The 24,378-nt window shown below is 32.4% G+C and overlaps 4 protein-coding genes and 1 long non-coding RNA gene across 12 annotated transcripts; 3 read left to right on the forward strand and 2 right to left on the reverse strand.

Moving 5' to 3' along the window:
• The first annotated feature begins 2 nt into the window (after positions 1-2).
• Positions 3-4,809, forward strand: LOC123682224 (alpha-methylacyl-CoA racemase). 2 transcript variants are annotated; one of them, XM_045620747.1, is made up of 3 exons: positions 3-147; positions 395-556; positions 613-4,809. In XM_045620747.1, the coding sequence occupies exons 2-3, from the start codon at positions 449-451 to the stop codon at positions 1,630-1,632; spliced, it is 1,128 nt and encodes a 375-aa protein (XP_045476703.1). In that variant the 5' UTR covers positions 3-147; positions 395-448; the 3' UTR covers positions 1,633-4,809. The 2 variants fall into 2 exon arrangements, with proteins under 2 accessions (XP_045476703.1, XP_045476702.1); XM_045620746.1 differs by having other exon boundaries at positions 51-193.
• Positions 1,363-5,065, reverse strand: LOC123682230. The gene is made up of 3 exons (XR_006747797.1): positions 4,987-5,065; positions 4,880-4,923; positions 1,363-1,498 (listed from the first exon to the last, which is right to left on the reverse strand). It is a non-coding gene; the product is annotated as an uncharacterized LOC123682230 (long non-coding RNA).
• Positions 3,974-12,889, forward strand: LOC123682223 (sugar transporter ERD6-like 9). Of its 4 annotated transcripts, none has more exons than XM_045620744.1 (5): positions 3,990-4,109; positions 7,655-7,788; positions 9,189-9,674; positions 9,874-10,074; positions 11,236-12,887. In XM_045620744.1, the coding sequence occupies exons 3-5, from the start codon at positions 9,527-9,529 to the stop codon at positions 12,336-12,338; spliced, it is 1,452 nt and encodes a 483-aa protein (XP_045476700.1). In that variant the 5' UTR covers positions 3,990-4,109; positions 7,655-7,788; positions 9,189-9,526; the 3' UTR covers positions 12,339-12,887. The 4 variants fall into 4 exon arrangements, with proteins under 4 accessions (XP_045476701.1, XP_045476700.1, XP_045476698.1 ...); XM_045620742.1 differs by lacking the exon at positions 3,990-4,109 and adding an exon at positions 5,673-6,055 and having other exon boundaries at positions 11,236-12,889; XM_045620745.1 differs by lacking the exon at positions 7,655-7,788 and having other exon boundaries at positions 3,974-4,109.
• Positions 12,890-13,763: 874 nt separating this feature from the next.
• Positions 13,764-14,066, reverse strand: LOC123683149 (cyclin-dependent kinase 2-associated protein 2). Its single transcript, XM_045622049.1, has one exon. It carries the CDS (start codon positions 14,064-14,066, stop codon positions 13,764-13,766), a length of 303 nt encoding a protein of 100 aa, XP_045478005.1.
• A 725-nt stretch (positions 14,067-14,791) lies between these two features.
• LOC123682231 (epsin-2) lies at positions 14,792-24,174 on the forward strand. 4 transcript variants are annotated; one of them, XR_006747798.1, is made up of 12 exons: positions 14,792-15,019; positions 15,980-16,015; positions 16,955-17,324; positions 17,878-18,096; positions 18,189-18,378; positions 18,438-18,531; positions 19,421-19,700; positions 19,763-19,927; positions 20,530-20,715; positions 22,200-22,367; positions 22,444-22,488; positions 23,910-24,174. XR_006747798.1 is itself a non-coding variant. In XM_045620757.1 (11 exons), the coding sequence occupies exons 3-10, from the start codon at positions 16,955-16,957 to the stop codon at positions 22,334-22,336; spliced, it is 1,641 nt and encodes a 546-aa protein (XP_045476713.1). In that variant the 5' UTR covers positions 14,793-15,019; positions 15,980-16,015; the 3' UTR covers positions 22,337-22,367; positions 22,444-23,497. The 4 variants fall into 4 exon arrangements, 3 of the variants coding, with proteins under 3 accessions (XP_045476714.1, XP_045476713.1, XP_045476715.1); XM_045620757.1 differs by lacking the exon at positions 23,910-24,174 and having other exon boundaries at positions 14,793-15,019; positions 22,444-23,497; XM_045620759.1 differs by lacking the exon at positions 23,910-24,174 and having other exon boundaries at positions 14,793-15,019; positions 18,204-18,378; positions 22,444-23,497.
• Positions 24,175-24,378: the final 204 nt, after the last annotated feature.

A 24,378-nucleotide genomic window follows, 5' to 3' on the forward strand; every position in this document is an offset into this window, starting at 1 on the left:
CCCTGACCACACGCTCGGCGTCGGCATTCATTTTTGAACGTTAAAATATCATAAAGGATTTACTCATTAATGAATGCCGGGTTGCGAAATGAATTGATAATATTTGGCAGATATTACACGTGTATTGGTTGAAACGTTGAAGTGAAGGTCAGTTTGCTATTTAAAAAGTTATAGAACTTGTATAATATGAGAGGTAGGAATCATAACTTCTGTGATGATCACATTTTTCGTTCATTTCTTCGTTTTGTAAACATATTGTCAGGAATTTTAACTTGTGGTACTTCTATCATGCATATTGAAATTTGAACTTTTGGTTGCCTTGAAATTTTCTTTTCATTTCCTTATTTTCTGTCATTAGTAAGCATAGAAAATATATTTAATTGCTCGTTTATAGGTTATGGGATTCTAAGTGAAAAATACTAGAAAAGAGTAAAATTTCAATTTTAAAATGCCATTGAAGGGTATCAAAGTACTAGAACTAGCTGGTCTAGCACCAGCTCCATTCTGTGGAATGATTTTATCCGACTTCGGAGCTTCTGTTTTGAGGATCGATAGGGTATATTCAAATAAATTCGTAAAGGTTCGTCCTTTATTACCAACATAACATTTTAGGTTACTTCTAACACAGATTTAGATTGTCTAGGACATGGAAAGCAGTCAATAGCACTGAATTTAAAGGATAAAAAAGCAGTAGAAATAGTTCGTAAAATGTGCATGACATATGATGTGATTTTAGAACCTTTCCGAAAAGGTGTAATGGAATCACTTGGATTGGGCCCTTCAATTCTAATGAAGCAGAATCCGAAGCTAATATATGCAAGATTAACTGGTTTTGGTCAGTTTGGTCCACACAGTCATAAAGCGGGTCATGATATCAATTACATAGCTTTGTCAGGTTTACTATCTTTATTTGGACGCAAAGATGAAAAACCCACATTTCCTGTCAATATTGTGGCCGATTTTGGGGGTGGTGGCTTGATGTGTGCTTTTGGAATTCTATTAGCTCTGTTGGAGAGGGGTAAATCTGGAAAAGGTCAAATAGTTGATAATAATATGGTTAGTGGAGCTGCATATCTTGGAAGTTGGTTGTACAGGTCACAGAACCTTCCAATTTGGGGCAGGAATAGAGGGGAAAATATATTAGACACTGGATATCACTTTTATGAAGTATATGAGACAAAAGATGGAAAATTTCTCTCAGTTGGATCTTTAGAGTCTCAATTTTATGATGCTCTATTGAAAGGCTTAAATTTAGAGCCTGAAGATGCACCACAATATGATCCTAATGTAAAGGAACTTTTCACTAAAATATTCAAAGAGAAAAATTTAGATGAATGGATGAAAATATTTGAAAACTTGGATGCCTGTGTTGCTCCAGTTCTTTCCATTGATGAGGCTCCGTTACATCCACACAATGTAGCACAAGAAGCATTCTTTGAATCAGAAGGAAAATTTTATCCTTCCCCTGCTCCAAGACTCAGTAGGACCCCAGGATCTGCTAAAAATAAAAAAGTACCACAAGTTGGCGAACATACAGAGAGTATTCTCAAAAATTTAAATTATACAGACGAACAGATTCATGAACTGGAGAAAAATGGTACGATTGCAATACATAGAATAAGTAAATTATGATAATTGTTGAGTACACCTTTGTTGGGTGATGGGTTTAGATCATTAGGGAAAGGCATTTTTTCATTGGGATGGTTTATATCATACGATCATCGTAGTAGAAAGATTTAGAATCTTTCATAATCAATAATAACCTTGAAAGATGGGTAGATATGAATTGTGGTAAGATTACAAATCAATGAAAATACCATATTGCTTCCTTGACATGAGATAACATTTTTTATTACATCCAAAAACAATAGAGAAAATGACTTTATCCTTCAAGAAATATTCCAGATAATTTCAATTGTAACAAGTAAAATATCAAATTTTCAATGGCTACTACATTATTTTGAATGGAATTTTAATCAGTTAAAACCGTTAACTAGTTAAACATTTCTGCCACGTATGGTCCAAAAATTCCAACGCTTTCTTGGTGTTGCTTATTTTATGCCAAAAAGTATAAAAAATCATAAATTCAAACATGAATTATTTAATTAATCATATAGCCTATTTGACTGGCTGCACCAGTGCGAATTAATTCGCATTTTTGTAGAGCTAAATGACATAATTAGCTCGAATTAATTTGCACTGGTGCAGCCAGTAGAATAAGCTAAAAATATGTTGTGCTCAAATATTCCAAATTAAAACTAGCTGTAGAATTTTTATGGAATATCATAGAAATAATAAAAAATAAATTAAGGTTTATTTGGGATTACGTATGGGAATAGTACATGTTTATCTTAGCCCTTAGGTAAGGGGCAGGTAACTTACATTATAAACTGAATACTAAAAAAATCAAAATAGAAATTTTTACTCAAAGATTTATCAAGGATAAATAAATTAGAAAAAATATGAGAATTTTTCTAAAGCTATGCTAGTGCAAATTGATAAGCGTTCTTTATTAATTTTGGAAAATAAAATCACGAATACACCGTGTATATTTCTGAGTGTTATCTCTAAGATTAGAGAACCTTATAATTGCTATACTGCATTGATACTCATGAGCAAGCGATCAATTAGGTTTGAAGGCTTGAAATCAAGAAATAAAGAAATTTTTATGGAAACTTAATAGAATAACATTAAATTAAGATGACACTGAATACAATCTCTTCACCTCAGTGCAAGCCCTTAGAATTTCAGATTTTTAAATATTTCATTTGGCTTTTGGAAATAAAATAACCCTGGGTTCGAACCTCTCTGTTAAATTTATCATACAATTTTTTCATAGGAGTTGATGCAAGTTTTAGATTTCTGAATGGATTGAGTGCAAAATCTTTTGACTTGACAAAAGTGCTTTTCTGAATTTTTTCGAAAAATATCTTAGCTAATTCACTGAAAATTAGCACAATTATTAGGATATACAGGATGTTCTTAAATTGGGGTAATAAAGGAAAATTAGAGATTCCATGAATAATTTCTTAAAAAAATCTTATAAATATGGTCCTGCAAACGTTTTGTTTTCGACATACAGGGTGTTTCTTATAGATCTACTTTTTGTGATGGATAATACCAATATATTGTATATTTATTAATTTTCGCTACAAATTAAAACATAATTTATTCATCACAGATGTCTAACTGAATCTTTATAATTTGGATTTTCCCGATTATTTTAGAGAATTGTTTGAAATTTTTTTCTCGAAATCGCTAGTTTCTTTTTACATTTTTCTACACTACCAGTGGTCCACCAAAAAAAAATTCTGAAAGAAAAAAGTGGGCACTGAAAAAATATCACCCTGTATATTTGCATTCAAAATAAACATATCACATGAAGAAAACTTAAAATTGGATTATGTATGTCAAATTTGGGTTGAATATCATGTGAAGGGAAGGTGCTGTGAGAAAAAAAAATTGAACTTCAACACCCTCTAACTCGAAAACAAAGCGTTTGCGAGTCTAGGATTTTTTTTCTTAAAATGTTGCGAGAAATCTGCCATTTTCGTTTTTACCTCCAATTTAGGAACACCTGTAGATCCTTTCAATTCGGAAATCCGATACAAGAATCGATAGATCAAAATAAAAAAAATTAAATCAATATATTATTGAACAAAATCATTTAATACATCTTTTCCAAAGACACATCAGTTGACAGTGTTTTCTAAAATGCAACCTATTTATCGGAAGTGATTCTCAACACTTTCAGAATATTTAACAACTTATTGTACCAATAAAAAATAATGATAGACTGTCAGATACGTTCCATTCACAAAAGATAACAATTATCCACTTCACTTTCCAAACCAATTTCTGTTTATCTATTCCATAATTTGCATTGGTGTATTGGCAATAAGATTCAAGCTACCGGCAATATGGTATACCTTTACTATTAGAGCAGCTGAAGATATAATTCATCATACATATACGTGGTTGGTTGACCTAAACTGCTCTTCTACTTTCTACCTGTATAGTAATTCTTCTCTTACGTTAGTATACACACTACGTTGGCTTTGAACCCCGATTCAGACTAAAGAGAGTGTGGAATTCATTACGAGTTTTGGGTATGTAAATGTAAATTGACAAACATAAATCAAAGTACTATTTGGTGAGTTGATTTAAGAAATCCATTAAGTTATTTCTATCTACAAAGTCATTTAGAATTTGGAGAATACCGTTGGGCTAATAAAAATTTAACGTTGGCTATGAAAATTAGTAGTTCATATTATTAAGTCATAACAAAAACCAGCTCTCTATAAAATATTTAATTTTATTTTCTGAAATTTGAAAATCGGAGATAAAAACAGTATAAATATACTTCCTTTTTGCGGTAAAATACACATTTGAGAAAAAAATCATATAAAAATATCAATAAAAAAGATTATAGGTAAAAAGTACCAGTGAGGTTCGAACCCAGGGTTATGTATCTATTACAGCTGTGGAGTTGAAATTTTCGGATATTTTTAGTGAAATAAATCACTAGGGTTCAAACCCCGATGCAAGATATTTATCCTGGAGTTTTTATATTCATAATTATTTTATGATTTTGCATTTTATTTTTCTTATTCCTACAAGATGTGCTATAGTCTGTGATAAAAAAGGAAATAATGTGATATAATGCAAATTTTGCCTTGTTTTGAGATTATATACCTATGTCGTACAAACTTCAACTGTGAACTTTTCAAGGAGGTTAAGAAAATATTTTCAAGAAATTGTCTAATGTATTTGTAATGTCTTTCGAATATTAAATATATTCTATTTTGAGTCTCTTTTTTCTACTGTTCTTATCAAAATTTGAATATTATATAAACACTAACTAACCACTTCAACTTACTAATCTGCAAAGAACTTCCATTTTTGCAAAATATATCTTCAATCCTGTAAATCACAAAGGGTATTTCTTTTGCAACTTTAAAATCTTTAATTTAAAATCACCTTCACCTCTGTTATCAAGTGGTCACTGCAACTTTATTTCGATTTTCATCTGGGTCTATTTTTATACAGTTTTGGCGCTTCTTATTCTATTTATGATTGCGGTTTCTAAATGCAATTTTTAGCAAACAGTTATATGTAATTTGAAAGTGTAGTTATGATTTTTCATTGATTGCGTTTCTGCGTATGTTGACCAGATTTGCCATCGTTAGAAGTAGAGTATTCAGCTGTACTTGACTGATATGTAACTACCAGTTTTTCTAATTTAATTTATGGGTTTATTGAATAATGAACCTTTGGAGCAGCTCGAGAGATGAAAATTGAAACCTAAAAAGCCTAGACTCGTCTAAATTTTGGAATAAGAAATCGTCCCTCCCACTATTTAGAGTTTCTGTAGAAAACTATAAGAGATAGCTGCTTGAAACTTGATATTATAATAGATTAAATAGGATTTTTTTAATTTGAAATGCTTATAATGGCAACACTATTATTTTTTTGACATTGCTTATGTCATTGGTGTTCAGTATAGAGTATGGAATTTAATCATGGAAAGATACACGCTTCAACAACGTTAGCTTGAAAAGGCTAAAAATCAAAGTATTGATGAATCAATTGAAATTTGTTATCAATGAGTATTGAAGAAAATCAGGAACGTGATAAATTTAGCATTTCAGTTGCAGAATGTTCTTAAAATTGTTTTGAAGTAGATAGAAAAATATTGCGTTAAAGGTAGTAAAAATGTAATTTGTTATCTACTGTTAGTGATTGTAAAACGACCAATGAAAACTTTATTGAATCTTATAAATATTTATATTTACCAACTTCTTTAGAGGAACAATAGGTGTTTCATGTCAAAATTGATTTAGAATACTTATTTTCAAAGACCTTGGAAACATAAATTTCTTAACAACGATGACATTTTAATGTCCATAATTATTCAACGCTATTCTAAGAAGTAATACTTATTTCAAATTATCCTAACTTGTAGCGTAATAATGAAGTGAAATATTTTATCCTTTTACTTGAGATCTCATTATATAAAAAGTGTCGGATGAAGTGATTCTTTATTTGAAATAAGGTTGATTTTTTTTCTCTTTCACATAATACCGCACCTCATTATAAAAAAAGCACAAACTTTGACCAAGGCTCCAATTTTTTATTATTAATACAGTATAACTCAACTCATCAGAAAAAAAAACAAATGTTGATATCATTACGTAATTCACTAGGAAAATATTTGTCTCGATGAAATAAAAAAAAACGTAACTATTACAAGAATTATCATTCATATATTCTTTAATTTTATTATTGTATTTTTTGTAGTCCTTGAGAAATGATGATTTTTTAAATTCTTAATTTTTAGACTTTTACATTCTCAGATTGAATTATATCATGTATTGTGTAGTATCAATGTGGTTAATAACTAATTTGTGCCACTTGAATAACTTTTGTAATTCTTGAGGCTAGCTTTATACAGCTTTTTTTTCATTTCACAAATTCCAGAATGGAGTAACAGTGAAAATTTCAGTGAGTTTAAAATATCCAAAAACTTTTTCTTCGGAAAATAATGAACCAAATTCTAGAAATGCATATCATGCTGCTGGACTTGAAGGCAAAGGTACAACCTTATCTGTGTTATGCCCAATTTGAATTGAATTGACGATGTACTTGAAATATTGTAATTTTATTAAGTATAGGTATTGGATTATAGATAAAATAAATTTCGATAACACAAAATGGATCCCAAATTTTATGACTCGAAAATATCAACTAAACAATGACTGCGACTTGCATCCCAAACATATTTATGACTTGTTTGAATTTGTGTTCGTCATTCAAACACTACAGGGGCACATCCAGCCTCTCAGCCCACGAATGAAATTCAGATAAATTCAATATAACTTTTTTAGTTGCTAAACAGAATCGAATTGAAATATTATTTTATTGGTTGAAGTAGCCAATAAGTTGTGCATTAGAAATTAAATTATTGGTGGTCAGCAATTTCATTCAATAGATAAATTTGTGTTTATTATTTTTTTTTTTTTGAATTAGAGAGTTTAAAAAAACATTGAAAGTTTATTCAAGAAAAAAGAATATAACTTTTTCCAAACTCAAATTAGCAATTCCAGTTACTTGTTATCAGTCGATAGAAGGACGTTAAAGAAAATGAGGATGTAAATAATTTTTCTATTTTAGGTAAATTATTTTGTTGTGAAAAAATAGAACGTTAGTTTGTTTTTCGAGAATACAGTTTTGATTGCTAGGTTATCTTCAGGGCACAGTTAAAAAAATATGAGTCGTCACCTACTTTCACAGGAATTAAATTGTATAATCACTTGCCTAAACATTATAAGAGACTTGGTGAAAAACAATTTAAGAAAGAAGTAAAATCAATGTTGATTGACAATTGCTTTTATAATATTCAAGAGTTCTTTACTAATTCTATCACTTAAGACTTTTTTAATACTAACTTTTGCCAACATTGTTCTCTTTATATTTTCAATATTTTGTTATTTTCTTTTTTTCTTGTTGACTATTCCTATACATTGTATGATGTCTTAAAGGAGGAATAAATTATTATTATTATTATTAAAAGGAGGGTGGTTACCTAAACACTTAAAAGTCAGTTAGGACTTAATAACCTACAACTTCTTGAATTTGGAATAAATCCTTTCAGATTATGAAAATACATACCTTCGAAGCTAACTTGTGGATGACTGTTGAATTTGTGGAAAAATGAAGTGTTGACAGTGGAAACTTCGACTTGAAAGTGTTTCATTATTTTTTTTTATAGATAAAACATAATTTGCGGTGAGTACCTACTTATGTCGATGCTTGATTATGCAATTAAAAATGTTGTTATTTCGAAAGGGACATACTTTTCCAAAGAGATATAGTGTGAATTTGGTTCATAGGTAATACATATTTTTTCACTTTTGGTTTATCGTTCGAGGAAAATGAATTTTAAATCCTCTCCGAAATTTTCACAGTTTACGTATAAAATCCGAAAATCGAAAAAAACTGTACGTTGACCAAAGCTTTTCTTGGAATTTCGCACGGAATTAAAAACAAAAAAGTGATTGCTATATCGCATTGACCCTCTTAGCTCGAAAAAAGCATGCATTGATTTTTAAAGCAAAAAATAGAAAAAAAATAGGTAACAATAAAATTTAAAACATTGCTACGATTATACTGTGCTACGATTATACTGATGATACATGATATTTTAATACCAAGTCCTAGCACTTTATAGTTTCGGTTCTTTCTAATATACAGGGTGTCCCTGGATTGGAGGTACAAACGAAAATGACAGATTGCTCGGATTATTTTAAGAAAATAAAGTCCTATAGATAAGGGCCCGCAAAAGCTTTGATTTCGATATACAGGGTGTTAAAGTTTTATTTTTCTCAAGTTTGTTTTCTCATAATACCTTCAATTCACAGGATATTCAACTTAAATTTGGCATAGATATTCCAATTTAAAGTTTTCATCGTGGGAAATGCTAATTTTGAATGTAAATTTACAGGGTGATATTTTTTCTGGAACAGTGCTCACTTCTTTCCTCTAGAACTCTTTTTTGGTAGACCACTGGTAGTAAAAAAAATGTTAAAAGAAATTTTGGCCAAGTATTACACTTTTTGGTTTCTTGTACTTTTGTCGTATCTGCTACAATTTAGAGAAAAAAAATTCAAACTATTCTCTAGTTATCCTCAGGAAAATCTAAATTATTGTAGAGATCTAGTTAGTAATATGTGATGAATAAATAAATTGTATGTGTTGGTACTTATTTACCCAATCTGTAGCGAAAATTTCGATATATTGGTAAAATCATCAATCATCACAAAAAAGTAGGACTACAAGACACACCCTGTATCTCGAAAACAAAGCGTTTGCGGGTCCATGTTTATAGGACTTTTTTCTTGAAATTAGCCAAGGTATCTCCCATTTTCCTCTGTAACTTCGATTTAGGAACACCATGTATTATTTTTAACATAATCACGAAGTACAGGGCTGGGTTAGCGTTTGAACCTTTGCTACCTCTTTTTTTACAGGATATAATAAACTTTAGTGTAAAATTTGCATTATTTTTAGACATATACTAACTGAACTAGGTACACATCTGTAAAAATTCATCGAGTACAATCACATTTCAACCTATTTTTCATCGATTCATCGAGTAAAACCTCATCTCAACCCATTTTTAATTTCAGAAAAGACTGACTTTGGCGGCAACTTCAAAAGACCTTAAAAAAGTGGTATTCCCCTATTTGGAACGAGATGTCAGCCAATTAGAAGGTTATTGAAAAGAATCGTCGGAACATGTGCGGTTTTAATTGTTTCCAATCTTAATAATATGAATTCATTGATATACGCGAACTGCTCAATTGAGATCGGTATCAAAACGACACTTAAATATTATGACGTCTCCAGACCAATTTGATGCTGTGCTCAGGGACCACATTACACATTTTTGTTATTGCGAGAAAATAAATAACCGAATAAGGCTGTGATTTTTGTATGTGAACAAAAAAAAAAATTCGTGGTCGATATGGCTGGATCTAGAGAAAAATCCGATGTAGATGAGAGAATAGAGGAATTTGTCCACGTACTGCACGTGATGAACCATCAGGGTGTGGAGCAGAAACATAGATCGAAATGGAGGCAGAAGTTCTGGCAAATTTTTCCCTCCGTTTGTGGTTAGTTTTAATTTTTTTTATTTAATTTTTTTTTTCTTCGAAGTACTTTACATTTTGCAATTATTGGTACCTAGATATTTCACTTGTTCATCCTATTACCCTTGTTGTTTTTACAAAATTTTTATGTTTTGTTATTTTTTTTATTTTCTTTGGTATTTTTTTTTTCGTTTAGTCTGATTATTTTTGTTTTTTTTTTCAGCTTCTCTCCTGGCAATACCCTTTGGCATTATGTTGGGTTGGCCTTCAGCGGCTTACCCTTACTTACTCGAAGAAACGTCTGTGATACCTATTTCCTTAAGCCAAAGTGCCATGATTGCTGGTTTTTTCATGCTAGGAATCACTACCGCTACGCCCTTTTCTACAAAATATCACATGGGTCCAAAATATGGAATATGGATAAGTAAGTACCAACACTTTATTTTCTTTGACTTTCTTGTCCCCCCCATTCTTGAAAGCTGGCGTCACCACTGTACAGATAAAATATTACATAGGCGTACAACTTTGCTTCCGCCGTTTTTTCCGAAATTCGAGGGTTTATTGTAAAAAAGTTGTTATACATTTATGATTCAAAGTATTGTCCATCGCTGGCCACTATTCTCCCATCTTTCGGGCAGTTTATGAATCTCGCATTGAAAAACTGTAAAATCACTTTATCATGTATTGTGGCCGTTTGTCTTTCAATGCTCGGCTCAAATGCATTAATTGTATTCGATAACGATCGTGTGTGATTGTTTCAGTTGGTTTTAACAACTCATAATACAGTACGCCGAACTGGTCCCACCAAATACTGAGAATGACCTTGAAACTGTGAATATTTGGTTTGGTGGAAGCATGGCCAGGATAACCCCATGAGTTTCTGTTTTGGGGGGTTATCATAATGAACCCATGTCATAATGAACTCCTGTCACAATGCGACATAGAAATTCCTTCCATCTTTGCCTTGCGGGCAGCTGTTCACAAGCAAACAGACACCGTTCAAGATCTCTCGGCTTCAACTCGTACGGCACCCAATTTCCTTGTTTCTATATTATTTCCATGACTTTCAGACGTTTTGAAATGGCTTGTTGCGTCACTCCCAATGATCCTGCCAATTCTTGTTGCGTTTAACGCGAGTCTTGATCAAGTAATAGCTCCACTTCTGCATATTCGAAAACCTTCTCTCTTCCACGACCATGCTGGTCTTCGACGTCAAAATCACCGTTCTTGAAGCATTGAAAGCACTCTCGACACGTTCTTTCACTATAAGCGGCCTCACCATAGGTATTTGAGAGCATTCGATGAGCCTCAGTCGCAGATTTCTTTATATTGAAGAAGAAAATTAAAACCTCGTAAGCTGACATGTTTAATCGAGAATAACTTTATGATGCAGACACAAATCGACTAATATTTCGATGGCGTTATGTTTAGAAATACCTAAGCTTATTGTAAGCCATCAACGATCTATTTATTTCGACTACCACTTACCGCTACAGCTATCTTTTGCAAAACGGCGGAAGCATAGTCGTACACCTAATAGTTTTAGAAGAAACAAATAAATATATTAATTAATGAAAATTTTTAGGTATGGCGCTGTTCACATTGGGTTGGACCTTGATGTGGTACTCTTCAAATATTTTCTGGCTGCTAGGTAGCCGATATACTGCAGGACTTGGCGGGGGATATGGTTTTGGCCAAGTGAGGGCTTACATTAGAGACATGTGCGAGCCAAATCTTAGCGCAATTCTACTCAAGCAACTCAACTTTTACGGCTTCTTCGGTACCATAGCAGCCTTCACCATGAACTTATTCCTGGACTACAGGGGATTTTCCCTGATAGCCCTGATAATATCAGCGGTAATCCTTTTTGTAACTTTCTTCCTTCCCAGCACTCCCAAAGATTTCATCAAAGCCAACAGAATAGACGATGCTTTGATACTACTCAATTATCTAAGAGGGAAGGCGGACCACACTGAAGAAATAAAAGATATTCACCGAAAACTTTCAACCAAAGACGAGCCCTTCCTAATTCCAATATTAAAAGACAAAAAACTGCGTATCAAGCTCATCAAATTCGTTCTGTTGGTATTCCTTCAGCAGTTCTCAGGTGCACCAACTTCCTTCGTATACTGTCAATTGATATTTGACAAGTCTGGATGTCCCTTTCCAGAATACTGCGCAGTACTTTACGCAATAATATTTTTTACTTCGAATGTATACGGTGTTTTCTATTCACCCAATTTTAATAAAAAACGCGTTTTGATATATTCCAGCTTGAGCAGTACTGCCATGCTCGTGTGTCAGGTGTTAGTGTTGTACTTTGAGGTGAACCAAAAATGGCAGTACACTTCGTTGTTTGTAATGTCGCTCTTCGTCACTTTTTACAGTTTAGGGGTAGGATGCATATCCAGTACTTATATATCAGAATGGTTTCCTCAAAAGTATCACCGAGGTCTTTCAAATTTGTTCACGATGGAATTCTTTATGTGTGCCCTTGTTGCCACAAAAACCTTCCAAGTGTTTATGTCTTCATATCCACTTTATGTTGGCTTTTTCATGTTTATCACGGCTGACACACTTCTATTACTATTCGCTATGATATTCCTGAAGAGTAATAGTGGTAATAGGAGGAATAATTTAAGAGCGAACGGTTCCAATTTTTTAAATATTCAAAGAGAAAAGGTTTAGTGACTTATCATAGGCAAATAGCTTAACCCAGCTTGCCATCAGGTTTTCATCTGTGACCCTTATATGGGACACCTATATATAATATTACACGAACGCATACTGTGATTTGATCTTTTGAATCAAGGAAATAATGTTAAGTAGCGATTTAATTTTTTTTTAAATTTTGAAGCTGCTGGCCAGTGTTTTATTTTTAAGTTGAAAAATCGATATTTTATATCGGTCTATCCAATGTATTACATTGGATACAATAAGTATAGAACTTTTAAATCTTGAAATTGTACATTTATTATTGTAAAATCTGAAATTTAAGTAGGTTATTTTCGAAAATCTGTACATGAACCACTATGTGGTCTTAAAAGAATCTTTACAATTCTTATTTTTCGATTGTTGATCTACCAGTGAAAATTTTGAATCTCTGAAGACTATTGTGAAGTCTTTTTATAGAAATATTTACTTATTATTTATATGTGAATTGTATATAATTTTTTTTTAGTTGATCGTTCTGCACATAATTTGGGAATGAATACATTTTTTTATATAAAAGTTTTTCAATTTCGATTGGCGTTTTACTATAACCCCATTTCCTTGAAAAATCACCTCACAAAAACTTATGAAAAATAAAGAGAAAAACATATAAATGTCAATGATAGTATAGAATAAAATTTTATAGTGGAACTAAAAAAGTGAAGTTAATGTTTATACCATGAATTGCAGAATTTTTGAATTGAAAAGCCAAAACTATTTTCTGTTTTTTAGAGTTCTTTCAAATCAAAGTCTTTGCAGTATAAAAACAACTTTATTTATAAAATAGTTTATGAACCTGAGCAAATATTCTTACAGTGAAATGGTTACACATTTGTATATATGTATTCAAATTTTTCAATATATATTCATTATATTAACATTGGTATTTTATTTGTACTTAATTATATTTTGGTTTCATACACCGTAAATGGTAAGTGTAAGGTGGGAATTTTATCACAGGTTCATCAATTCATCTGTATTTCTCATTCATAAAATTTGAAAATTGTAGCAGCACCCTTGATTTCATCATTTGTAATATTATAATATAAAATTTATCTGAAAACGATATTCTTCAAAACTATCGAATTATCAGAAACTAGCTACCTTTTTCTCTTAATTCTGTATTGAAAGGCACCTTATTGTAAGATGTGTCTCACAAATATTTGATAAAGTGTGAAGGTAGTAACAGGTAACAATGTTTATATACAATGAAGTTTCTGATGATTAATATTAACTTTGTTTTTTCTGTTAATAGAATATCTTACTGAAGAACGAGAGTTCAAGTCGTCTATAGTTAATAATAAAGGACGAGAAAGGGAATTAACTGAATCTTCTGAAATAAAAAATCTAGAACCTACTAACTAAAAAATAATCTGGAATGCTTGATAAAGAAAGACTAGTCTACTGTTTGCCTTTACTTGCTTCGAGCAAACATTCCCTCACTAAATATCTTGCACTTACTATGGTACGCTTGAGTCGTTCAGCAGAACTTCTACTGCCTGCGTAAGTTGGTCGAACTTCTCTTCCCATTTCTTCTAATACTGCTAAAAGTTCGGTATATTTTGATTGACCTGGTACTGCTGTAGAAGGTTCTGGTTTACTAGAAGACGTAGTTGTTGATTGTTTAACAATATTCATTGGAATTGCTGTAACTGTTACATCACTCAATTTTGATTCAACAGCTTGTATATCCACAGTTTCCATCTCTATTAGCCACAATTATAAGCGAAAATGTTTATATTAATTTTTCTTGATAAATTCCAGGAATATAATTCTCAATAGAACGGCATGCATACAATAACAAACTAATAGGAGTAATAGTAATATTTCATCTACTGAGTTAGTTCTCGCCGTCAAATAATTATAAAATTTGAAAATTATATTTTAGCAACAGAAAAATGCAGAAGGTTAGGAACACAAACAATAAATGTTCTTAGGAAAGAAACTTTTTCTGTGGTTCTACTTGAATGCGCTCTCTGGGAGTAAATGTCTGAACTACACAAAGTGGTTATATTTAGAACAGAGAAAAAAGGTATTTTATGTTCTCTGCATTAGCCCCCTAGTAGCGAAACGTAGAACTATACTCTGGGGATCATAGAATATTATTACTCAAAGGTATAGATATATAACCATAGATAAAATGTTTTAATCTATGGTCGAAGAGGACCTTGCCTACCTGTTCCCTCTGTCGGCGAAATGAGAAACTATACCAAATATTAATACTAGTGCTGACCTCTGGCGCATAAATTAGAAACTATTGTAAGAGGATTTTGTGCCCTAGTGCCCTCTGGCGAAGAAAAGAAGAAGAGGTTACCGATAATGTTAGGAAACATTAGCCAAGAGGTGGTCATCAAAATAAAGACGTTAGTAGAGTACACAGATAACTGAGACAAGATTCTGTGATTTATGTGTTTATGTGTTAACCTTCAAGAAAATTGTCACTTGTCAGCCATATTGAAATTTGAAGTAAAAAATGGAGAACTGAGGTGTCATCATTTGAAGAGATTGTTATTCTAATTGTTTATTGTAATTTCATTGAAAATTATTGGAGAAAAATATAGTGAATACTGGGTGTTGTTAGTGGGGTCGTTTCGTGACATTGTTCTGTGCAAGTTTTATATTCATCATTTGGGTGGATTTATTGTTTGTCAAAATTGGTAAGTTAAGAATAAAGATAAGTGTTAAGTTATATTCAGTATTTTCTGTCTTATGATCGTTTTTTTCGTAATTTGTGTTTATATTTCTGTTATTTGTTGCTTTTAACGTGTCTTTTTTACTCTTAAAGAATTGCTTTACCTTTGCTGTCAGATAACTTTTTGAAGTATATTTGTATGTTGACCTATTGATTAATTAATTCTCATTTTGAAATTATCAAGCTGTAAGACTGACTGAAATACTAATTACGATGCATATCCTAACACAACAATATTTCGTGTTCAAAAGTGACAGACTTGTATGTTTGGTTCGTCATTCCATGTCAACAAAGTTATTTTAAACATTGTTTGCTAATATTAAATTAAGTTTCAAGTACAGATAACGCTCATTTCTGATGCATTCATCGCAGTTCAATTTAATTAATGATTATTCAAGTAAAACCTAATAGAACACTTATAAAATGGACAAATTCTAATCATGATTTGTTAAGATTCTCTAAAAAAAGTTGATTCAAGGTTTACTTGGTGTTGTATGCAATATAATTATTGTCATTACATTCAAGACTTATTACTATTAGTCACTAATGAATTTTCCAAAAAATGTTTTAGTATTTTTTTTGTGATTATTTGGCAAAAGCAGTTTGTTTTGAAGATTAATGTAGCAATGTGTTCTTGCTAATCTTCTTTGGAAATCTTAATTTTTTTTTAATATAATAAAAGACTTAATGAACAAAATAAGCATCCATATAATTTTTAGATATGCCAGTTGTACTTAATATTTTGGTTATTTCAAACCATTGAAATCTGTCACTTCTGAATTACACCAAAATATCTAAAAGCCTATGAGCTAAATCATATTGATTGGATTCATTATTAAATTTACGGAAATCTTACAAGTTAACTCACTACAATCGCATGAATCTAACTTGAAATGAAATTATTATAACAGTGTTATTTTCGCAGCTTCAGTTTTGTGGAATCAACCTAGATACATCCAAAGTAAGTACATTGCCAAAGTTTTGCCTTATCTTGCACAAATTCATTCAATATAACGTCTGGGTGAAAAGTTAGCACTTGATAAGAATTTAACAGTGTCTATAAATGGTCATACTATGAAATATAGATGCCTATTGTTTCAATTCTGCAATAGATCTTCAAGTTTCACCATTCAATACTGCAATGAAAAGAATATTGAGTCATATCTCAAATTACTTAATTTCAAGGCACCAATAAACATATTGCTTACTCCATTCAGTGATAAAATAATCAATTGGGCATTGTTATTTGATAAGATAATTAAGTGAGAAAATTGTAAAGTGTGATATTTGATAAACATATCATATTTAACAATATGACGCTGATAGTTACCAGAATAAGAATACTTGGAGAATGGATAACATAGCATAGAAAAAGAGTTTGAAGCATCATTATATGTAAATTTTTTAATTCGAATATCGCCTAGTTAAATACCTTCTATCTACCAATTAATTAATATCTGTAAAATGATAATGCGAAGATTATTAAGAGACCAACAATTAAGAGAAATGATAGCGATGATATTCAGCAATCTGGTTAAGATCCTTTTATCAATTTTAGACTTCTACTTTTAGCAATATCATTTCAAAAAGAATTTCCTCAATTTGGTTTCAATCAATTTTAAGTTGGACACTTGGATATCTTTTTGATCTAAAAAAATGGTTCTTCCACCTTTACCTATATTTTCAACAGTAAATTATTTATTGTTATTTGAACTGTACTCGCCTATTAAACAAACTTTGCATGATCTAATTATTGTATAAGTTTACCTGATAAATATATCTTGCAATAAATGTTTCGAAAATACTAAAAACAACTCTTTCAAAATAAGTAGGCGCCTCTATCTTGAAAATCTCAAGAATAACACCATAACCCGAAAAATAAATTCTACTCAAATTTCAGATGAGACGAGGATCACACGATATGCAAGTCAATGTGGCTGGTCTTAGACGAAATCTGAAGAACTTCGCACACAACTATTCAGATGCGCAGAAGAAGGTGCGCGAGGCCACCTCGAACGACCCATGGGGCCCTAGCAGCACCCTGATGGCAGAAGTGGCCGATCTGACCTATAACGTTGTTGCCTTTTCCGAAATCATGCAGATGGTGTGGAAGAGACTGAACGATCACGGTAGGAATTGGAGACACGTATATAAGGCACTGGTGCTGCTGGAATATTTGATTAAGACTGGATCGGAAAAGGTCGGGCAACAATGTAAAGAGAACATATTCGCCATACAGACACTCAGAGATTTTCAGTATCTTGAAGAAGGTGAGTGCCAGAATGTTAATATTATTTTTTGGATAAGTTAGGTTAGTGTGATACTGGAAATTGTTTGTACAGAAAGCCTGCTTGATGAGATTGTTGTAATTTTTCTGTCACATAACTGATTTAGTTCGTACATTGAATTTGACTGCATAAGGTATATTTTATATTTCATTAGTGGACGCAGAATACGTAGATAGATGAACTCTTTTTGTAGACCAATTGTAATCCTATCCCGCTCTATGATTAGCATCCAACATAACATCTGTCAAACTGACGTTAACCTATATTTACAACTTGACATCGATTGTCAAATTCTCATAACCTCTAAAAGATTTCCTATTCTGACGTCTACTGTCAATTAATATTACTGGATTTGGGTAGGTTCTTTGTGGTTTTTCATTAATTTTTTTGATATTTTGTTATTCCGGCCGGAGGCAAGTCCAACAACTGAAAGGTCATGAATTATGAATACTGTAACTAACCGGACTGAATTTTATGCTAACATTAAACGACTAGCACTTTTTCGAATTAGTAGTAAATGCTTTATTTGTTGTAGGTAAAGATCAGGGACAAAATGTACGAGAAAAAGCCAAGCAATTGGTGAATTTATTGAAAGATGACGAAAAATTGAAGAGCGAAAGAGCCAGAGCACTGAAAGCGAAAGAACGTTTCGCTCAAAGTGCAAGCGCTTTTGGAAGTGATACGGGCTTAGACACCCCCACAAGTCCTAGATATCCTGCATTCAGAGGAGACTGGAGCGGTAGCAGAGATGCAGGTAAAAAATTGTTACTAGAAATTATTATTATTAATTAAAGAATCTTTTAAACTTATTAACTCGAGTAACTTAATGCTTAATCATCCATCTAGCCGATTCTGTTTCAGTTGACTTGCCTCGGGAGATCGAAAATGCCAGACCACAAACTGCAGGCGAAGAAGAATTACAGTTACAGCTGGCCCTGGCTATGTCAAGAGAAGAGGCCGAGCAGGAAGAACAGAAAAGAAAATCGGATGACGTTAGATTGCAGTTGGCTCTGAGTCAAAGTCAGCAGGACTTCAAGTAAGTGAAGAATAAATAAGATAGGGTTTTATCATTGACAATTGTACGTTTATTTGCAGAACTCACGACAAGAAGCCGGAAGGTGCGGAACCATTGGACTATTTAAGTGAAGCGTTAGACCCCTGGCGTATGCCTTCACAGGAGAAACCACAGGTAAATTTTTGAATTATCGTATCAAAGCAACAGGCTAATTGAAAAGTTCTAGGTCTATCCTAGTAAAACACATTTTTTTGGCACTTTATTGCACAGCTTCAAACACTGCTCAGACTCATTAGCACGTTGTTGCTTTTGATCGATTGTGAGCTCGCGCGGCACCCATTTTGCACACAGCTTTCTCATGTACAAATATTCGTGAATGATATGATGTACACGTTCAGATGATATCTTCACAATGTCTGCTATCTCGATCAACCTCACTTTACGGTCATTCAAAATTATTTTGTGAACTTTTTTTATTTTTTCGTCGGTGACAGCATCTTTTGGACGTCCACTGCGTTCGCCGTCTTCGGTGGTCATTTCACCACGTTTAAACTCAGCATACCAATCAATGATGGTTGATTTTCCTGGTGCAGACTCCGGAAACTCTTCATCAAGCAAAGATTTTGCTTCAACTGTATTTTTTTTCCTTCAAAAAGCAATATTTTATTAGCACACTTTTATTTTCCATCTTTTTCCAAATAACTGAAGTAGCTACACTCACAACGCAATATCTCGCAAACTAATGGTCGTACTGCTGTCGCTGTCAAATTTTGACACCTGTCGTTTCAGATTGGTACTAACTAAAAATCATATGGATTTAGTACTAGCACAGCCATCTGTGCATCAGACCGGGGACTTTTCAATTGGACTAATATAGTATTTTTGAAATGATTCAAATTATCACCTGCTTCAACAGGTTTTATTGGTTTTTATCAGAAAAAATTATTTCATTTCTCACTGAATATCCTCATGTGATAGCTACATGATCTATCTACCCTTTTATTCTTCAATATTAGTATTTCCTATAATAATAAACCTTTCTTCATTCGATATTTTTTAACAGAGATCTTCCCCTTGGCATGATACAACTTCTCCGAACCACATCGGTGCTGGAGCAGCTTCCGTAGACCCCTGGCTGCCTGTGACAGCCCAGGCTAAAGCGGAACCTTGGGTTTCACCCACAGCTACCAACCTATTGGATTCTTTACTTCCACAAAAGCCCAAAGAACCCGAAACGAAGAACGATCCCTGGTCACCTGCCAGCCAGAGCTCCTCTACCGATTTGGACGAGTTCGACCTCATCATGAACAGGAATAAGTCGCCCCAAACGGTGCAACCTACAGGTAATTTACGAAACCTTTTTTTTGGGTGTTTGACATGTATTAATTTTTATTTTATTTTACAGTTGGAATCAGTAATAACAACAGTGATCCGTTTGAGTTGAGTCTGCTCGGTGAAGGCTTGCCTGAGGTTCAACCTACGTCATCTGCAACAGGGGTCATAAAGAAGACACCGCAATCGTTTTTGGGTGAAAATTCTTCCCTGGTCAACCTAGATAATCTTGTGATGAGTAAGTTAACGTTAATAGTTTTGTAGGTTTATTGTTTTGAATGAATATTTTATATTCTTGTGTTGGCATTTGTGGATTGTTTATTTATTCAACATGAACATGAATAATTCCTCATAATAATATTGAATTGAAAATCTTCATTTCGCTAGCAAACAGTAAAAACAATTCACAATATAAAAAATATGGGTCCCAAGTTATTCCCCTGGGGTACTCCGGAAACGGCAAGAAACGTTGAAGAAAGGTTATTGAATCATCAAGTACCGACGGCTACAGAAGAAACCAACTGTAAACACCACTTCTAATAACAGTGAGGTGAATTTTATTCAACAATGAGTTATAATTGACTCTATCGAAGGCGTTTCAAAAATCGGTATGAATATAATCAACAACAATGGCCTCTATTGTCGGTTTTGGTTCATTCTATATGTCTTTCATGGATTTCTTTAAAATCTTTTACCTTGTTTATTATTATTTTCATCAATTGTAAAAAATTAACCAATCGACGAGCAAATGACACTTATGACAAGTATTCAAGGGGTGCCGATGTTAGAATATAAAATGTGTTTATTAGTTTTTTATTAACTGTTTTCTTCGTTTTAAAGGCAAACCTTTAAATCCACAAGGGGCAAATCCTTTCCAAGATCAACCGCCAAGACCAGTTTTCAACACTACCCCAGTCAAGCCATCTATGAACGAGATCAAACAAGCATCATTTGCACCGTTTACTACACCCCCAGCTGCTGCTTTTCAACCTGCACCTGGCCAGTATGCATTAGGACCTAGTTTGGGTGAGTAACTTCATCAATTATTACGATTAAGAGTTTTAAGAACGATATCAATTGATTTTACAAAACCGATTTCCCTTAATAATATTTTGTCCATATTATTATTAGACCAATTGAAAAGTCCCCGGTCTGATGCACAGATGGCTGTGCTAGTATTAAATCCATATGATTTTTAGATAGTACCAACCTTCAAACGATACATGTCAAAATTTGACGGCAGTCCGATCATTAGTTTGTGAGATATTATTGCGTTGTAAGTGTAGCTACTTTAGTTATTTGAAAAAAGATGGAAAAAAAATTTCGTGTGCTTATGAAATTTTGCTTTTTGAAGGAAAAAAATACAGTTGAAGTAAAATCTTGGCTTGATGTAGAGTTTCCAGGGTCTGCACCAGGAAAATCAACCATCATTGATTGGTATGCTAAGTTTAAACGTGGTGAAATGAGCACCGAACGCAGTGGACGCCCAAAAGAGGCTGTCACCGACGAAAAAATCAAAAAGTTCACAAAATAATTTTGAATGACCATAAAATGAAATTGATCAAGACAGCAAACATCACTAATATTTGTACATGAGAAAGATGTGTGCAAAATGGATACCGCGCGAGCTCACAATCGATCAAAAGCAACAACGTGTTAATGATTCTGAGCAGTGTTTGAAGCTGCTTAAGTGCAATAAACCTGAATTTTTGCGTCGATATGTGACAATGGATGAAACATGGCTACATCATTTCACTCCGGAGTCCAATCGACAGTCAGCTGAGTAGATTGGACACCATGAACCGAATCCAAAACACAACAGTCAACTGGCAAGGTTATGGCATCAGTATTCTGGGATGCGCAAGGTATAATATTCATTGATACCTCCAAAAGGGCCAGACCATCAAAAGCGATTATTATATAGCGTTATTGGATCGTTTAAAGGATGAAATCGTTAAAAAACGGCCCCATTCGAAGAAAAAAAGGTGTTGTTTCTTCAAGACAATGCGCCGTGTCATAAATCAATGAGAACAATGGCAAAATTTTATTAATTGGGCTTTGTATTGCTTCTGCATCCACCTTAATCGCCAAATCTGGCCCCTAGCGACTTTTTCCTGTTCTCAGACCTCAAAAGAATGCTCGCTGGAAATAAATTTAGTCCTGATGAAGTAATTGCCGAAGCTGAGGCCTATTTTGAAGCGAAAGACAAATCGTACTACAAAAATGTTATAGAAAAGTTGGAAGATCGCTGTATCGCCCACGAAGGCAACTATGTTGAATACTAAAATCGAATTTTGCCAAAAACAATGTGTTTTACTATGGTAGACCGAGGACTTTTCAATTGGCCTGTTTAGTATATTAAAGTAAAGTTCTACAAGAGAAATTTCGTGAAATTGAAAAAGCGCAAGCACTTCACTTTAGTGCTTTTCTCATTTTCTCTATTGTATGTTTTAATTTAAATTTTTTTTTAATTTTTCAATTTTTTTAATTTAATTTAATTTAATTTTCAGGTAACGGATTTGGTCCTAGTAATAACTATCCTCTAAATCCAATTGTTCAAGATCCCTGGACTCCTGTGCCTAGCACAACAAACACTCAGTCCCCTTGGACGAAATCTAACGAACCTGCAAACCCGTTCTTATCTTAACATAGGAGTGTTGAAGTATTTTCTTAACCAAGTGAGTGGTCGAGTCGTTTAACTACTATCCTTTTTTGTAGTGGTGTACGATTGGGTATAATAATTTACGTTTTTAGATTACTTCACCCAAAAGGGAGAAAAGGGACAACGAGATGCTAGAGGTGATTATGAAAAATAATAGTTTTACTTTAATAAAAAATTTTTATGAAAATTGAAGTGATATGAATTAATCAATAAGAGAAAACGTTTGATATGAAACCTGCAAGGGATCCTAACTCTCTTACATCTTTTTCGGTAATAATTGTAGATTGTATTCATATTGTTGAAGTTCTTCTTTCGAAGAAGACGGTTCCTGAAAAAAAAGAACTCTGACCCGAAAATTCTGAATTTGCAATATCATTGCACATTTTTTCATCTAGGGGGATTTGTAAAACATTGGTGGATGTAGAGGTTTCTATTGATTGAAGAAACTAATTTATATATTTTTCTACATGTAATTTAGGACTTGTGTAGGAAGTCAAACGTTGATATTGTATTTTCTAATAAAGTCCGAGTAAATTTGTGAAATGGATTCTACATAAGATGTATATAAATATATAATTGTATTATATCAAATCAAATATTTATGCATTCTACAAAAAATATTCAAGGACTCGTAATTCATTCTTCGAGCACTATAATTCCACAAAATCTAAAATAAAGAATCCATGGATGTTTTTTGATTATCTATAGCTTGTATTTTGACTAATTTACATTTCTAAGGACGAGTTGCTTCACAACAAACTGTTATTAAATGGGACTTTGTGAAATATCAATTCGGAAAAAAATTCCTCTTGAATCAAAATTTTATTTATAACTATTTTTTCTAATATATTTCTCCAATTCACATGGTGGTGAATAAAAATATTTTTCAATTAAAATATAAACTTTTCACTAACTTATTGACACTACTAAAACTCAATCAGAACATAACTTGTTCTCCTAAATCGCACAAGCTTCTCAAAAACTTTTTTTTGTTGCCGAATCGAACTTAACCAGTACTTTAATTTTATCAACAGCCTTTTTTTGTATGGAATTCAATTTTATGAGTTACGGTTTGTCCAGAAAACGATAAATTTTCCCGATTTAATGTAGATTAAGAAAAATGTTTTCTTTGGCGACAGAATCTTGGGAATGGTATTACTTTTTTGATACCAGTTTATAAGTTTTGCAGCAGCTATTATTATTTTAAACATAAAATGTTCCAAAGTACGATTCTAATGATGTGATTTATTTCTAATGGATGAAATCAGGGATATTTGAGACTTTTCTGGACAAAGCTGAATATCGAACTTCTAGTGAATAATTTTAAGCGTTTTTTCATAGCTATCGTGAAACATGCACTGAAATTTTAATGAAAATTTGTTTCTCGTTAAAAATGCCCTTTTTATATTTTGTTAAAATTTGAACTTCTCCCAGGTTGTCAGCTTTTGATAACACCGTGATTGTTATGACCCCAGAAATGTTAATGAATAAGGTACCCCGATGCGAGGTAGTTGAACGATATTAATGATTGAAGAAAATTATAAAATTTTTTATGTAGGTGTATTTCTCACTTTGAGAGGACTTCACAATCAGTATGATGAAAGTACGAAGCAATTGATGATGCATTTTAATTTTGTACATATGTACATTTATGTGGATGGATAATTTGAAATTGATTTGTAAAAAAACGATTCAACAATATAGCTAGACAAGTTTTCATTAAATTATATATATATAATAATTTATTTCATACTAAAATACACGTCTTTTGCATTATTGTATAGAATGTTATAATTTTTAATATCATTCATTGATTTATTGTCTATTGAATTTTTATTATTGTTATTATTTATGCTTTTTGCAATATATAATTTAGTGATTTAATTTTGTTTTATTTCTTATTCTTTCTGTACCCTTTTCAACGGGGATTTAGTTGAAGAAAAAAATTATTTTCCAGCCAAATTTCACAAGAATATAAAAAACAACTTGAAAATAATTCCATCAGTACTTTGAATTCTTTTTTTGGG

The sequence above is a fragment of the Harmonia axyridis genome, chromosome 6 (assembly GCF_914767665.1).
Source record: "Harmonia axyridis chromosome 6, icHarAxyr1.1, whole genome shotgun sequence".
In the NCBI taxonomy this organism is placed as follows: domain Eukaryota; kingdom Metazoa; phylum Arthropoda; class Insecta; order Coleoptera; family Coccinellidae; genus Harmonia; species Harmonia axyridis.

Coding starts and splice junctions, on each gene's coding strand:
- LOC123682224 (XM_045620747.1), top strand. CDS start 449: ATGCCATTGAAGGGTATCAAAGTACTAGAACTAGCTGGTCTAGCACCA. Junction 557..612: donor CTGTTTTGAGGATCGATAGG/GTATATTCAAAT, acceptor ATAACATTTTAG/GTTACTTCTAACACAGATTT.
- LOC123682223 (XM_045620745.1), top strand. CDS start 9,527: ATGGCTGGATCTAGAGAAAAATCCGATGTAGATGAGAGAATAGAGGAA. Junction 9,675..9,873: donor AATTTTTCCCTCCGTTTGTG/GTTAGTTTTAAT, acceptor TTTTTTTTTCAG/CTTCTCTCCTGGCAATACCC. Junction 10,075..11,235: donor AAAATATGGAATATGGATAA/GTAAGTACCAAC, acceptor GAAAATTTTTAG/GTATGGCGCTGTTCACATTG.
- LOC123683149 (XM_045622049.1), bottom strand. CDS start 14,066: ATGGAAACTGTGGATATACAAGCTGTTGAATCAAAATTGAGTGATGTA.
- LOC123682231 (XM_045620758.1), top strand. CDS start 16,955: ATGAGACGAGGATCACACGATATGCAAGTCAATGTGGCTGGTCTTAGA. Junction 19,701..19,762: donor CCAAACGGTGCAACCTACAG/GTAATTTACGAA, acceptor TTTATTTTACAG/TTGGAATCAGTAATAACAAC. Junction 19,928..20,529: donor CCTAGATAATCTTGTGATGA/GTAAGTTAACGT, acceptor TTCGTTTTAAAG/GCAAACCTTTAAATCCACAA.